The 17,691-nt window shown below is 40.1% G+C and overlaps 1 protein-coding gene across 2 annotated transcripts; it reads left to right on the forward strand.

The window, feature by feature from the left end:
• The first annotated feature begins 2,492 nt into the window (after positions 1 to 2,492).
• LOC125530128 (alkane hydroxylase MAH1-like) lies at positions 2,493 to 4,237 on the forward strand. Of its 2 annotated transcripts, XM_048694529.1 has the most exons (2): positions 2,493 to 2,985; positions 3,052 to 4,237. In XM_048694529.1, exons 1-2 carry the CDS (start codon positions 2,521 to 2,523, stop codon positions 4,054 to 4,056), a joined length of 1,470 nt encoding a protein of 489 aa, XP_048550486.1. In that variant the 5' UTR covers positions 2,493 to 2,520; the 3' UTR covers positions 4,057 to 4,237. The 2 variants fall into 2 exon arrangements, with proteins under 2 accessions (XP_048550486.1, XP_048550484.1); XM_048694527.1 differs by having other exon boundaries at positions 2,493 to 4,237.
• Positions 4,238 to 17,691: the final 13,454 nt, after the last annotated feature.

Genomic DNA, 17,691 nt, shown 5'->3' on the forward strand with positions numbered 1-17,691 from the left:
ACGGGCGCCGGGGAAGAAGAGGCCCGCCCGGCCGCCGCGGGGTGGCGGCGCGGACGAGCGGGAGGGCGGAGTCGAGAGACCTCCCTCTCTACAAATATACGATGAAATAAACTCAGGATATTTATTTTCCCATTTTTTTCCCATTCACTTTTGGTTCTAACCAGCCTACGATCGTGACAGACATCAATATATTTCATGATAAATAATAATATGGAGTACGGTCGAAATAAGTATGGATCATGACTACGGACAAGTGCTAATAACTTTGAGAAAAACTTTTCCATCCCCTGCTACTTCATCCGGTAGCAAGGAAGAAGCAAACCCCGATCGAATATCCTTATCTTAAATATAATTACAATGTTCCTAGAAATGAACACGGATATGTAGTAGCATTTGGTTCTGTTAATAAGGCACTGAATAAAATTAGAATTCACTTATTTCAGTTTGGTATTTAGTTCGATATTCGGTTTCAAGTTTATTATGCCCACCCCAGTGGATTCGCTTCCATATAAGCACCCTTAAGTAGTAGTTAATTATTTCCTACCTAGATGATCATCGCAGACTGGATCAACATTCCCAATTTCGCAACATAATATGACGGATTTTATTGCCTGGAGTTATACGAAAAATGGTATGTTTTCGCTGCGGTCTGCTTACTCTATGGAGTGGAACTATCAGTATGGGAGCAAACTAAAATTTTCCAATGGGATGGGACGGAGCACACCTACCCTATATGGTGTCAGATATGGAAGTTATCTTGTCCGGCTGATGTCAAAAAAATTTATGGCGGACACTACATGGCACTCTCCCATGTCGGACAACACTCACTAATAGACACATGAACGTCTTGCCCTCTTGCCCTACCTGCTCTCAGGGTGTAGAGATACGAAGCACTTGCTTTTCCTATGTAGAAAAGCGAAGGAGGTTTGGAAAAGGTTAGGGTTGGATATGATTATTGAGAGAGCTCGTGAGATTGATCGTGCTGGAGAGGCAACATTGGAATACCTATTACTCCTTCCAGATCAAGCCTTGCGCATTATGGGGCATGAAAATGATAGAGAAATGATAGCTATCTCAGTTTGGTATATATGATGGGAAAGACGGAAATTAGTGCACCAGGAATTAACTCAAAATGTGACTCAGATCTCAATGGGGATCATAGCTCTTACATATAATTTTGTAAATGCATCATCTTCAAAGGCGTCCATGAAAAAGGGGGGTTGGAAATGTCCTCCTAGGGGATTTGTGAAACTCAATGTTGACGCCTCTTTTGACCTTGACTTGCTGAAGGGTACGATGGGGGCAGTATTGAGAGACGACAAGGGTAGATTTATTGCAGGAGGGAATGGAAAGACGGACTACTGCGCGGATGTTATCATGGCGGAGGCCTTAGCTGTCAAATTTGGCCTAAATTTAGCACAAAGGGCGGGTTGTAATCGCCTAATCATCAACTCTGACAATCTGGAGGTGATTGAGACCATGCAGGACGGAGGACAGTTGATGGGAGCGGCGGTGGCAATCTTCGATGACTGCTATCACTATGCTTGTGATTTTATTATGACTAAATTCGAACGTTGTAATAGAGAGGCTAATAAAGTAGCACATGAATTTGCTAGATTAGCTAGATTTTTTTCGACTTCGGATTGGTTTAAGGAGCCTATTAGTGAAATTGTAACGTTTCTTACAAACGAGGTATTGGTTATTGCTAATGAATAAAATTTCGTTTTAATTCAAAAAAACATTCACAAGGAAGGATGGCGACAATGGATATAAAGTACTAGGCATCCTTCTTCGCCTGCTACCGGTACACGATCATGATGGATATAAATATATGTCGCGATAAGATAATCGGTGGAAATAAATATGGATACAAAATGGCTAATAAGTGGCAACAGTTCTGACAAAATCATCTTCCTTCACAGCTACTGTGATCCGGTAGCATGGAAGAAGGAACCCCATCTATATTTATATACATCATGATCGAACATCCTTGTCTAAATGCAACTGCCGGTTCCTAGCTAGGAGCAGACACATTTTTGTGTGGAAGAATTAGCTTTGTTAGCTGGCACGTTTTGATTGTTAGCAAAGACTATATGCTACAGCTAACCGTCACGATAGATACCCATTACTAAATAACTAAAAAAGATCCTCGAAGAAAAACGGAAAAGAGTGGTTGGCTACTGATCAACTGCTAATTAAGGATGATTTGAACATTGGTCGACTGTAGAACTCTTCATATAGGAGGTACTAAAACATACACTATCTTTCTAGTAGGTTAATGATTGCTTGGTCCATATCGAAAATCCACCACCAAATTCAATTATTTTATATTTTTTTTTAATTTACTGTTCATCCAGGAGCATATGCTCCCGGGAGCCAAAACGCCCCTCCCTGGTCCATATGCAGTACATGATGCAAAAAGATGTGCACACGACCAACGAGCTTAAATTGAGGGGTCATGTCTATAAATGAAACCATTGACATGTAGTAGTGTGTATCCTCCCACAGTAGTGATAAACAATGTTGATTCCATTCCGTCTGGAGTTGCTCATCTCCACACTCGTGCTACTCGTTCCCATGTACTTGTACTTTAGGTCTCGTAGTAGATCAAAGAACCCAGCAGCTCTCCCCATAAACTGGCCAATAATACACATGTTCCCTTCCTTGCTGGTCAACGTCCACAACTTGCTTGACTATTTCACCTTGGTTCTCGCCGGTAACGGTCACAACTTCAGGGCGCATGGCCCACCTGGGACCGGAATGAGGTTCTTCGTTACCTGCGACCCTGCAAACATCCGCCACATCTTCACGACAAACTACACCAACTTCCCCAAGGGCGCGGAGTTCGCTGCCATTTTCGACATCATGGGTGACAGCCTCTTCAACGTCGACGGCGCACGAGCTCTTCGTCCACGAGTGAAGATCCATACTGTACTCAGCAGCCCGCGGTTGGTTGCCAGTATGGAGGCTTGCTGCCGCGACAAGGTGGTGAACAACCTTCTCCCATTGTTTTGCCACATGGCAAGCACCAACGCTCTATTTGACATGCAGGAACTAATGTCAAGGTTTATGTTTGACTTGGCCACTACGGCTCTATTTAGCGTGGACCCTGGCCTTCTTTCCACAGACATGCCGCCCATGGACATCGCAGTTGCCATGGATACGGTCATGGAAGTAGGCTTTTTTCGGCACATGATGCCAGCCTCTTGCTGGAAGGTGATGAGGTGGCTAAACATTGGGCCTGAGAGAAAGCTTGGTGCAGCGCACACAGTACTACGAGTGTTCGTCGCAAAGATGATCGAACGGAGGAACATCGACAAAGTACATGTTAGTAATGATGAGGAACAAGAGGGTGTGGATATTCTGTCTTCCTACATCAACGACCCAGACTTCGCCGACTACGACTTTCTCTGTGCGGGGCTCATTGGCCTCATGCTCGCTCTGCGGGACACGGTTCGCACGACCCTGACATGGATCTTCTACAACCTCGCGCAGAACCCGGACATCATGGCAACTATCCGTAATGAATTGTTACCAATTGCATTACAAAAAGCACCTACGGGTGCGGGTGCCATGGTGATCTTTGAGCCAGAGGAGATCAAGTCTCTGGTCTATCTACGAGCCACCTTGTATGAGACTCTCAGACTCTACCCACCGGCGCCTTTGGAGCGCAAGACGGTGGCCACTGAGGATATCATGCCGAGTGGCCACAAGGTGCATGCAGGTGACACAGTCTTTGTTTCCATCTATTCCATGGGAAGAATGAGGGGCGTGTGGGGTGAGGATTGTCTCGACTATAACCCACACAGATGGCTCTCAAAGGACGGCAACACGCTGAGGTACGTACCGTCTCACAAGTTCTTGTCCTTCAACTCAGGTCCGAGGATATGCCCTGGCAAGGACATTGCGGTTATGCAAATGAAGATCATCATCGCCACAGTGTTGTGGAACTTCGATGTGGAGGTATTAGAAGGGCAGAGCATCCGGCCCAAGTCGTCCTATATACTGCAAATGGAAAATGGGCTCATTGTGAAGCTGAAGAAGCGACAAGCATAACACTAGTCTGTTTATCTATAATAAAAGTACCTACATATTCTGCATGACTCTTTCGAGGTTCAGGGCTTCAATATTGTACTTTATATATGTGTCTTGCTGTATGTATACTATCTGTATATTTACGTATATATGCACTATATCCCTCGGGGCTGAGACGCTTGTCTCAACTCGCACTATCTTAGCTAACAGAAAGAACCGTATGCTTGATTTGATACACACAAAACGTATTCTGCATGGAAACACTTTGCTCTTAGCAGCACACTACCGACTCCAGTTCCTATATATTGTTAGGCTCGCGGCAAGACATCGGTGATTCCAATCTTCTATCTATCTATCTATTATATACTTAAAAACGATAGAAAAGTAACAGTAGAGATTCACCGCTCAAAAAGTTAAGAAATATGAACGGACTAGATTAAGGCAACTTGCCGTAGAAAAAAAAGGAAAGCTTGGCAACGCAGCATATGAGTTGGAATTATGCCTAAGTACAAGTCCAACCGGACATCTATTGACATCAGCAAGTCATTATTTTGTACTACTTGAAAAAAAGTGATGCCGTGCCGGTTTTGACTGGCCAGCCATACAACTTCGGTGTAGAATAGAGTTTTTTAGATCACCACTTCAGTGCAGAATACCGTACCGTAAAGGTGCAATGGTGCAAACAGAAAAGGAAAAAACTTTCCAAACAAAACTGACGAATCAGAGTTTTGTTTCACATGTCACCTACAATAATGTAACCGGAGTCAACCAGGTTCGCACGTGTACGTAGTGAAGGCAAAAGTGGTGCAATCAAGTTCGTAGTATATAAGCTTCCTACAAACTACAAACAATGACATCACTTTGTTGTCATTGGTTAATAATTCATTTGGCTAGCTCATTTGCTTCTTAGCAATATCATAACCACTGGATAAAATTAATTCGTATTACTTCTCAAATAAAAAAGTATACACATGTTTCATCATTCAAAGTAAATAAATATTTGATATTTACATCTCAAATTTCATAAATAGCTAAATTTAAAAATAATATTGAAATTAGCATTTGACTAGGACAAAGATGAGCTGAGATATATGTACTTCACAAAATTCATAAATAGCTAAATTATGAAAATCTATTAAATTATTAAAATAGGAGAAAAGTAATGGCTCACAGTAAGCACATAAAAGAAAACAGCTCGGGTTTAAAGTTTGGAAGACACGTGCAGATAAATCTATAAGCTGACACATACCATCTAAACACGTACATACAAGGGAACTCATAGTCCCAATCCATCACGTATGAAAAAATTACCAAGCATGTTAAACTAAAACATGTCCGACGTCCAGTCAAAGGGGCAAAACATAGCTGATCATACAGACATGAGCAAGAAGACTCAGACGCGGACGCAGGTGGACGTGCTTCAAGTAGATAAGCAAATCACATAAGACAATTTGCTTGCAACTAGGCGCATCACGCATATAAATTTGTTTTCCTTTTTTTTACGAACAGCATGTGGATTTGTTAAACTTGCTATATGTGAATGCATGCATATATACATTATGGTGGCCTTCGATTGGGCTTCAGCTACAGATTCCCAGATTCTAGACCTTTCAAAATCAGAATCCCAAACAGACACGTCAGATTTTTACGTAAGCAACCACCTCATCCGATATCTCAGGACTTGAGGCAAACCATATAACACAGCCAGTTAACTATTTCCATGGGAATTCAGCGGAAACCCCTGTACTTGACAAGCAAGTGAGGGATTTTTTATCTATTGTTTGATTAAATAAATATGTTAAATATATACCGATAAATACATATCATTAGCATTTTTTGTACATCTTTTACATGAAACATAAGTAGAGAAATTTCAGAATAAATTTATTAAAAATATTATAGGTTAAACCTAAGAATACAACTATATTTATTTCAAAATATTGAAATTTGACGTTCTCCTACTCAGTGGAAAAATTATATAGAAAGCTATGTTTCTCAAAATGTATTAGAAGTCTGTATTTATTTATAATTCGTATGAACACCATAAACAACTACTTTTTAATAATCTATAAAATACAAAAAAATAACTAAGAATTGCATAAAAACTGATAAATTGATTTTACTCCATGTGAGTTCTCTAAATAGCAAAATTATTAAATAGTCATGTATAGAAATGAATAGGCACATGAATGTGGAATAATATATAAAATAAATTTCACAATATACTTTACATTTGATAACATTGAATATATAGTGACGAGATATCTAATAACAGAACATGCATCATGTTGATGTATCAACATGCACATGTTGCTTAAATGTATAAACATGCATAGCCAGAAGGGAGCAAGAAAAGAGGTTGAGAAAATGGAGCAGAGAATCAAAAGAAAATTGTGGCTGGAAATGAGATGGATGGAGGAACATAATTATGTTTTAGTCCTCTGTAAGAAAATCCTATGGGCTCTAAGGTACAAGAAAGACCGGAAGAAAAATATATAAGAATGAAGAAAATTACAATTTCACGACAATCTACCTTTGTTACACACCAATGTTTCTTACAAGCAACTTGATGTATCTTTATTTAGTAAATTCCATTTGTGCACCTGATTTTGATTGAAACTGATAGTGAAAATATTATGGTTACACAGTTCTCAATAATTTAAAGTACCCACATAACAACACTTTAATAATATAAATATGATGGAAAGTAAGACATAAATTTATGATATTTAGCTAATCTAGCCGCGCAAATGCGCGGGTAACCCAGCTAGTTATATTATTACAGACAGTAAAACTCAGCTAGCCATGGCTTTTCCACAGTGTTTTAAGTTTGTCAGCCGTCCGCTCTCCCGTATGAACACATAAGATTGTCGGGTCGTTACAGTGTTGCGCGTCATGGCCGCCTCAACATATCAGGGCCGCTGCTCTGGGAGCTTGTACATAGCGCTCACTGCAAGCACTACAATCGGGTCGCCCGCAGGCGCACACGTCCATACTTCTCCCTCTCGCTGGTAGCCAAGTACGTACTCCCTCCGTCCGGAAATACTTGTCGCCAAAATGAATAAAAGGGAATGTATCTAGATGTATTTTAGTTCTAGATTCATCCCTTTTTATCCATTTTGATGACAAGTATTTTCGGACGGAGAGAGTATGTTTTGGGAGTTTTCTCCCTTTTTGGATGGGCCGGCCCCATTACCTTCGGCCGCTTACTTCTGTAACGTAGACAAATAGGTATGATTTCGGGGTGTTGTCCTTTTTTTCTACGGCACTAAAAAAACTTAAAAATGTATGCAAATTTGAAAAATGTTTAAAAACTCAGCTAGCTACGACTTCGCATAGTGTTTGAAGTTCATCGGCCGCTGGATCTCCCATGTGAACGCACAGGATTGTTGGCTGGTTACAAAGCTGCGCGTCACTGCCACCTCAACATATCTGGGCCGCTGCTCTGGGAGCTTCTATATAGAACTCGCTAGTAGCGTAGTGCGCATATGTCCAGACATCCCTCTCGCTGGTCGCGCGTGGGGTGAGCCGACCCCATTACCTTCCGTTGGTGACTTCTATTTATTTATTTTTTTCAAGAAAACTTTGAATATATTCATCTTCTATCATGGCAGTACAACAAACACTAGAAATAATAAAAATTACATCCAGATCCGTAGACCACCTAGCGACGACTACAATCACTGAAGCGAGCCAAAGGCGCGCCGCCGTTATCACCCCTCCCTCGCCGGAGTCGGGCACAACTTGTTGTAGTAGACAGTAGGGAAGTCGTCGTGCTAAGGCCCCGTAGGACCAGCGCACCAGAACAGCAACCGTCGCTGATGAAGAATAACGTAGATCGAAAGGATCCAACCTGAGGACACACGAACATAGACGAACCACAATCAGATCCGAGCAAATCCATCGAGGATAGATTCGCCGGAGACACACCTCCACACGCCCACCAACGATGCTAGACGCACCACCGGAACGGGGACTAAGCGGGAAGACCTTTATTCCATCTTCAAGGAGCCGTCGCCGTCTCGTCTTCCTGAGTAGGACACAAACCCTAACAAATCTTAAAGAAACGACTAACAACGGAGCCCTCCCGTCGGCCCTTGCCAGGATCCACCGCGCCCCCATGGCCCTAGGGCCACCGGAAACGAGGCGGACCTGCAGCAGAGCCGGCGAGAGGCACGAAGCGGGAAGACCTTTATTCCATCTTCAAGGAGCCGTCGCCGTCTCGTCTTCCTGAGTAGGACACAAACCCTAACAAATCTTAAAGAAACGACTAACAACGGAGCCCTCCCGTCGGCCCTTGCCAGGATCCACCGCGCCCCCATGGCCCTAGGGCCACCGGAAACGAGGCGGACCTGCAGCAGAGCCGGCGAGAGGCACGAACCCAAGCTTTTCTTGGAAGAGGAGGCGGCGGCTGGAAAGAGTTCGGACTTTTCAAGAACAGCCCAGAAGTAGCTTCGTATCTATGATTTTGTTTTTTCTCTACCATACTAAAAATTGTAAAAATGTAAAAAATGTACGCAAATTAAAAAATGTTCATCAGTTTGAATATTTTTTCCAGATTTGACAAATGTTCATGTATTCAAAAAATTATCAGGAATTCAAAAAATGTTAGTGATTTTCAAAACTTCAAGAAGTTTAAAAATATTCACAGATTAAAAGTTTATGAATTCAAAAAAGTTGGTAAATTCAGAAAAACTTCATGAATTCAGAAAATGTTCACAAAATTCAATAATATTTGAATTTATAAAAATATAAAAAATGTTCAACGTATTAAAAATTGTGAATTGTTTTTTCATGAAATTCAAGAAAAGTTAGTGAATTCAAAAGAGCTTCATGATTTCAAAATATAAACCCAAATTCAAGACAGCTTACTTATTTCAAAATATAAACCCAACATACAAAAGAAGTTCACAAATTCAGAAACTATTCGTGACTTTAGAAAAAATTTGTGAATATGAGAAGTGTTTGTAAATTCAACATATGTTCATGAGTTTGAAAAACATTCGCTTATTTGAATAATATTAATAAATTTAAAAAGTTTGTGAAAAAAATTATGAATTAAAAACATGCAAATTTGAATGACATTGACTAATTTTAAAGAAATTTGTGAAATTCAAAAAATCCTGGATCTCGAAAAATTTTTGCAAAAAAATTAAAAAGGTTTGCGAATTTGAAAAATGAAAAATAAAAGGAATAAAAGTAAAAATGCAAAAGAAATGCTGACGAAACAAAGTAATAGAAGAAACAGTAGGGAAAAAGGAATGACAATTGACAGAAAAAACAACTAGAAAAAAACCCGGCCCGTAAGCTTCCCAAAACCAGTTGGGAAGCTCTCGAAAAATTCACCAATCCCGCTCGAGAAGAACTCTTCATAGCCCATAGTCTTTGATGGGCTGGCCCATGCCAATGATCATGTGGGCGATCACAATGATAGGCAATACGTATCAATTGTGTGCTGCTCCCGTGACCGACCAAGGCGCCCTCTCATCGAACGGGGTGAGAAAATACCCGCTTGCGCTTTTTTCACAGAGGTTTGCACGATCTGGCTGGCCCTACACACTCATAACTTGTTTGATGATTCTCAAAAATTCATACCCTGTTTGATGTAAAGCGAGATTTCTGGAGGCCGGCGGTGCTGGAATCACGGTATCAGGGAAGCTTTACTGTTCCCCTTCCTTCTATTATTTCATTGATGGCGAGTTGTCGGCGTTGGTTGAATCAGTCCCGCCTCTACCTCATTTGTCTATTGGGATGTCAAGACGCCATATCTTTTGGCCACTCCCCTTCCCCTTTTCCATCCACGAGTGATCGTCATACTGGCAGTGGTTCTGCTCTCCCCTTCCATGATGGTATGTATGTGACATCATCTGCTCTTCACTCTCGCGGCTACTCGATGGCCGAGGAACAATGACGTTGCCCAGTGCTGGCTTCTTTGAGATGTGAGTGTAAAAGTAGTTGATTTGATTGATTCATGGTGTTTTGGTTTTATTTTCATTGCGCCTACATATCCTGTACAACTGGACCCTGTTTTCCTCCGCATGTATGTGATGATTGGTTGGTCTTCTTTCCTGTCAGTGTTTCCTTAGGATGCCGCAGTGGAATTTTGTACTACCCGGATTATTCTGAGATAACGGAGTAATACCCTGTAAGGGCATCTCCAACAATGAGCCGCAAATTTGCTCTTGCATATGTCTGCGTACAAGGGGACCAATCCAAGGACACGGGTGCGGGAGCCGGGGATCCTGTAGCGACCAGACCTCAGACAGTCTGATCTCTATGCTCCGGTGTCATCCCTGGATCAGTAATGCTGACACCACACAGTACTCGGAGGATTTATAGCAGAGTAGCAATCACACACTTATTACATCGAGTGTCTCAAAAGAGAACTTATTACAATAAATATGGCTTAAGGCCATCTAATAACGGTAACAGCGGAAGGCTTGGAAGATAAGTGAGTCCATCAACTCCAACGGCATCACTGAGTATAGAACCACGACCTAAAAACTCCTTAATCGTCGTCTGAAAAGTCTGCAACATTAACGTTGCAGCCCGAAAACGGGTCAGCACATGGAATATGCTGGCAAGGTAACACATAGAGAGTAATGGAAAGAAACAGCTATACTACATGCATATTTGGCCGGTGGAAAGCTCTATGGTTACTGTTTTGCTCGCTCTTCAGAAGTTTGTCTTTCTCTTTATACTTGAATTTGGAGCATGACATAACAGAAGAATCAAAACTTCTATATCTATCCATCGTTAATGAAGAACCTTGTCTAAATTACATTTTGTAAGCTCCACGGAAAGGAAGAGCTACAGTTACTGTCTATTTAACACGTTGGCTCACATTCTCTATGTGTGTCTCATATGTGTGGGCTCTTCTCGTTTTTGTAACACCATTGCCATGTTGCGGAGTTTTATTATATGTGGTGTTGTAGACTAGAGAAGGGGAACTATTGCTACAGAGGCACATGCACGAGTGTGGGATAGTTAGGCCTTTCTAGTGGCATTGCGGTTGCGCTCGATGGTGTCTACGCATGGCTGGGTCCGTGAAGGGAGATGTTCTTTCGGGTGTGCGCACCATACTGCTCCCACTAGAAACCAATGCCTAAAGTTAACATATAAAAATAGAAAAATTGGAGGATCTATGTGACTGCTAGTTCTATAAAAAAAGTTATATACTTGTACAATATTACTAGATTATTTTGATTTTCTGTTCAGGTTTTATGCCCACCCAAATCGATTGGCTTTCATATTGACCCTAGTAGTTAATTATTCCCACTCCCTCATTTCTTAAATATAAGTCTGTTTAGAAATTTCAACATGGACTAAATACAGATGTATATAGACGTATTTTAGAGTGTAGATTCATTCATTTTTCTTTGTATTTAGTTCATTTTATTATAATTTCAAAAAAATCCTTATATTTAGGAACAATGGGCGTACATTGGTATTCATTGGACCGACATCGTGGGTAGAGGGTCACAATGGACATTAGATAATCCTTTTAGTCCTTTTTACTCTACATATTAGATTTATGTGAAGTCAAACATTGCAAAGTTTGACCATATTTATTTTAAAAAGTATCAACATCAAGAATACCAAATATACATACTTTGAAACTATATTTCATAATGAACATAAAGTATTGATTTGGCTTCGTGAATGTTTATACTTTTTTCTGGAAGTTCGGTCAAAGAAAAGATACATTGACTTCAGACAAAACTTATATGTAGACCAAAAAGGACCAAAGGGAGTACTTGTCATTTCTTTCTTTGCTTGCTACCAGCCTATGATCATGATGGATATAAATATATATCACTATAGTGATAATAGTATCGATAACGACGTAAATAAATATGGACCGCACTGGATGGGTCCTAATAACTTCAACAAAACCAGCTTCCATCACTACTAATGTAGCTGGTCCCGATAGCTTGTGGGAAGCAAACCATTTACGTTTATATCCAGCGTGATCAAAGATGTAACATTACACAATCCTTGTGTTTAAACTTACTTAAGGGTCCTGCATGGTTCTTCCCAGGCCTGGAATCTCAGTATTGTATTTATATACATGGATTGCTATTTATATGATAAAATAATAAGGACCTATGTTTAAATTTATATCTATTATTTGCATACATTTTCTGTTGAGTCGGGGACAAGGATGAGGATCGAAGGATAGCTTGCCTCGGAAGCATTTTCTGTCTCTCTTGGACGGAGGAGTGGGCATAGTTGGCCTGGTTGTGGATGTGCTTTGTATTTTGTCTTGTTGATGCACTCATGGTTTCTACTTAGAATCAATCGAGAGGCCATACCTAGATTATTAGCATTTTTGTTTGATTGAGCTGTATGTAATCAGACAGGTTTAGGTCGCTATTCAAGTTGAGTGAATGAATGCGCACCAGCTCCATGAACATTCGTCCTCATTGAGCCCACCTATCAACTCCACTAGTACCACATTTTAGACATTAGCAATGAGAGAGAGACACACACAGAGAGAGAGAGACGAAGCCATCTAATGTATGGCAAGAACAAATGTTATACAGTTGGCTTTGATATATGGGACCCCTTTGATAGTTTGTTTATCACTTTTGGATACTAATTATTTTCTAAGGAAATGTCATTTATCGCATGTGGAATCAACATCTGTTTTGAAGGAGAGTCATGAAGGATATACATTTCTTTCTTCTGTTGCTATCGACCTACGACCACCATGGTCTTAAATATACACCACGATCAAAGTTTTAAATAGTGCCGAGATAGCGTGCTATATATTTAAAATTATGACCAATATACATAATAATATGGATCACCATGAAATAAATATGAATCGCAATAAATAATAAGTAATAATAACATCGACAGCAAAATATCTTTCTTTGCTGCTTCTATGACCGGGTAACAAGCGAGAAATGAGCACTCTATATTTTAAGCATCATGGTCATAGATCCTTGTGTGAATACAACCGTAAGTTATCTCCAAATACACATATTTGTAATAATGGCATTACTGTCCATTACAAACTTGACACTCAATTAACCAAGAATTTATTTTGCTTTGGAGTCCAATGTTCTTTTTCACGTTTTCTATGCTCACCCGGTGGGCCATTTAGGTACGGGCGGGAATAAAACCTAACACTGATACTGTACTATATGAATTATCTGTTGTTGCAGTCAATAGCTATTTTTTGTCTTCATTTTTGATTAACTGGATCTAACACTGATGATGTCGGTTGCTTGCGCGTGTGGCCATCCGGTGGCATGTGACGTCGTGGTTGTGTCACATGTCGGTGGCCAGGTTGGCCGGTGATGCCCATGTCATGTGGGTTGGGTTGTAACGGTATTAGCCCGGTTTTCTATCAATTAACCAGGCAATTCTCTTCTCCTTAATCAATGAAAATGGCAAATCTTTTGCCTTGTTTCAAACAGTTAAGTAAGGACTCAAAGTAACATGCCCACATGTAGATATTATTTCCTAATTAAATAGATATTCCTTGCATGTTGAATAAACATGGGAGCGGGGGGAGGGTCATAATCAATAGGACCAGCCTATGATCATGATGGATATAAATATATATCACTATAGTGATAATAGTATCGATAACGACGTAAATAAATATGGACCGCACTGGATGGGTCCTAATAACTTCAACAAAACCAGCTTCCATCACTACTAATGTAGGCGGTCCCGATAGCTTCTGGGAAGCAAACAATTTACGTTTATATCCAGCGTGATCAAAGATCCTTGCCTAAATTCAACTTTTAACTTCCATGAAAAAGATACCATAGTTTGACTAGTAGCTCTAAAGGTTCATTAACTGGCAAATTTCTAATTTTCATAGTTTCAGAAAGAATAGATACGGCTAAGTATATATCTCAAGATGGACATCCACCACCAAATAAGTAAAAAAGATTATTGTATTTCCTGATCGGATAGTGATTGGCTACTGACCAAGTGCTAATTAAGTATGATTTAGAGACTTTTCTCAAGCATATAACTACCTTTGTTAGAGCTACAAATATAATATTCTAGTTGCTAGCTAATTATTGGTTAGTCAACACGCACTTCATAATGCGAAAGAACGTTCACATCAATGGACTTAGATCGAGGGAACTTCTCTATAAATGAAGCCATCGCCATCTTCGATCACAGGATGCATAAATCAAATTAGTACGACAGTAGCATATCCCCCACTACCCTCGTGATAATATTGTCAATTAGTTGCTCGCAAGAGTTGCTCATCTCCACTCTCCTGCTACGTGTCCCTATGTACATCTACTTTGGTATAGTAGTAGATCAAAGAACAAAACAACGCTTCCCACAGACTGACCAATATTGCACATGCTACCTTCCTTCCTGGCCAACGCCCACAACTTGCGTGACTATCTCATCATACTCCTTGCCGATTCAGGCCACAACTCCAGGGTACATGGCTAGGTCAGTAGCGGGATGCGGTTACTCATCACCTGTGACCCCACGAATGTCCAACACATCTTCACCACAAACTATACCAACTTCCCCAAGGGAGCAGAGTATGCCGCTATCTTTGATATCATGGCTGGCAGCCTCTTCACCATTGATTGTGCACTGTCTCTACATCCACGCGCAAAAATCAAGAGCTTGCCTATCAGCCCGTGGTTGGTTTCTATAATGGCAACTTGTTAGTATGACAAGTTGGAGAACACCCTTCTCCCATTCTTTGCCGACCTGGCAAGCAGCAGCGACGGGCCTCGGTTCGCTCTGCTTTGGCCCAAGCCTACCGGTGATGGGCCTCGTTTTGCTCGCTCTTCAGAAGTTTGTCTTTCTCTTTATACTTGAATTTGGAGCATGACATAACAGAAGAATCAAAACTTCTATATCTATCCATCGTTAACGAAGAACCTTGTCTAAATTACATTTTGTATACTCCATGGAAAGGAAGAGCCACAGTTACTATCTATTTAACGTGTTGGGTCACATTCTCTATGTGTGTCTCATATGTGTGGACTCTTCTCATTTTTGTAACACCATTGCCGTGTTGCAAAGTTTTATTATATGTGGTGTTGTAGACTAGAGAATGGGGGAAACTAATGCTACAGAGGCGCATGCACGAGTGTTGGATAGTTTGGCCTTTCTGGTGGCATTGCGGTTGCGCTCGATGGTGTCTACGCATGGCTGGGGCGGTGACGGGAGATGTTTTTTCGGTGTCCGCACCACACTGCTCCCACTAGAAACCAATGCCTAAAGTTTACATATAAAAATAAAAAAATTGGCGGATCTATGTGACTGCTAGTTCCATAAAAAAGTTATATATTTGTAGTATATTACTAGATTATTTTGATTTGTTGTTCAGGTTTTATGCCCACCCAAATCGATTGGCTTTCATATGGACCCTAGTAGTTAATTATTCCTATTCCCTCCGTTCTTAAATATTATTCTTTTTAGAGATTTCCATATGGACTAAATACACATGTATATAGACGTATTTTAGAATGTAGATTCATTCATTTTGTTTTGTATTTAGTTCACTAATCGTTAACCCGTGCATCTACACGGGCTTGCAACTTTAATGTTAGATACAACAAAGTTGTTCCAAATTAGCAAAGCCTGACAATAATATGAATATCTGGATATGGGTTATTGTTGCCACTGATGCATGTTTGTCTTTGTTGGATTCCCAATAAATTTTATGATGTTAAAAATGGTTTTTTTTCTATCACAGGTACTGTTTTTTTAAGGACGCTATCTTTTCTGTTTGAGGAACGGATGGGTTTTTCTTACAACCTTGGAATTGTCACAAGCCAATGTTTGGATGGGGACATTTATGTTTGGCAAGATTTCTTTTTATCAGATATAAATTTTCAATTCAGTGGTCTACTTAGTTTTGATGACTTGAACGATCCGGCCATATACAGGAGCCGTGGTTGCCTAAAAAATGTACGGGAGCCAATGTACATGCTTTCTCTTTTTTGGGAGAGATGCTTTTTTTTCTAATTGGCAAGAAGGCTTTCACTACTAGCTGTTTGTAACGGAAGGGGCCTTTTTTGAGACGGAGACTATCTCCTTTCTCTTTTTCTTTTTTTTTGATGTTTTCTCTTTTTTTAAGGAGCGATGCAACTCCTTTTTTAATTGCAGAAGAGTTTCACGAATCCTGCATGTCAAAAAAGATGTCTCATGGATCTTATAGAGTTTTTTTTACATCTAAGATCATATATACTCCCTCCGTATCTTTATCTAAGATGTATTATTTTGAACATGGTGACCAAGGCGCACAATTATAGAGGTCTTATGACAAAAGTACCCTTGGCAAATTTGTTGGTTAGTGGCAAGTAAATCCTTGAGTGCAAGAAAGTAAGAGATACATGCAATCTAGAGAGAGATAGTTTTCTTCTTTTGATACAAGGACATACAAAGGAAATCAGGATAGAGATACTTTCCTCTTTCTAGAGGGATAAAAAGGGAATTACGAGGAATTAGAGCAAATGCACCTTACATTGTGAAATTTAATGAAAAAACTAATACACCTAATATAAAGGAATTGAGGGAGTATAGAGTAATTATGGAAGGACTTTATCATTTGCTTTAAAGGAATATATGGATTTTTTTTCGAAACATTGGCCGTGTCATATGTCTTTTTGGACGGCCGGAACCATCTGTGTTATGCAAGTTTTCTTCTTATCTTGGACTTAATTTTACAATCCAACGGTTTAATTGATTATGATGGTGTGTCTTAATTAAAACGCTTGAAAGGTGCCTCTAATTAGTAAATATATAAGATTCTATTAGAATCTCTAAAATGGCTTACATTTAGAAACAATGGGTGTACCTTGGTATTCAACGCAGGTTGGATCGACATTCGTGGGTAGAGGGTCACGATGGATATAAGATACTCTCTCCAGTTTTTTTACTTTACGTATTAGATTTATGTCAAGTCAAACGTTGCAAAAAGTTTAACCAAATTTATATTAAAAAGTATCAACATCAACAATACCAAATATATGTGTACTATGAAACTACTTTTCATAATCTATATCTATATCTATTAACAAAAGGATTAACACTTCATGAATTTCAAGATGATATGTCGGCTCAGTCTTTCGGATGTGCTCATAGGGGTAGGATGTGCATGTGTGCGTTCATAGGGGTGAGTGTATGCGCGTGTATATGAGCGCTTGCGTCTGTGCTGTGTTCAAAAATAAATAAAAGGACTAAAGCTTCTTCCTCCCTAATTTTCGTTCGTTATTAGTTTCACCCGTCAATGCTCGTTTCGTCCGTCGTCGGTGAGTATAATTCGTCCGAGCCGGGTGAACTGAGCCCGCCCGTGCGCTCTGGCCCACCTATCATGTTTGAAGCAAAAAATACATGCCCATGAGAGGATTCAATCCCCAAACCTAACGTCCAACAGATAATGGCACAGCCAACCGAACTAGTTGTGTTATTTGAAGAAACAAAGGTAGTGTAGATTCAGTTGTTAAATAGTCCCATCTTGCTCCCTCAAATCCAATCTACCCAATATGCATACATCTTTAATCTCCTTGGTATATCAAGAAGCCATCTAGCGAACATAGTGAAGTGTGGGTCTCATGTTTCCTCAAGATCAAGATGGAAAGAAGGGATTTCCGTGATTGACAAAAAAATAGGAAGGTGGGAACCTGTCCGGTAATAAGAAGGAAAGGA

This window comes from Triticum urartu, unplaced genomic scaffold, assembly GCF_003073215.2.
Source record: "Triticum urartu cultivar G1812 unplaced genomic scaffold, Tu2.1 TuUngrouped_contig_6092, whole genome shotgun sequence".
Lineage (NCBI taxonomy): Eukaryota > Viridiplantae > Streptophyta > Magnoliopsida > Poales > Poaceae > Triticum > Triticum urartu.

What these genes read in the sequence shown, in the direction of transcription:
- LOC125530128 (XM_048694527.1), top strand. Translation starts at nt 2,521, where the DNA reads ATGTTGATTCCATTCCGTCTGGAGTTGCTCATCTCCACACTCGTGCTA.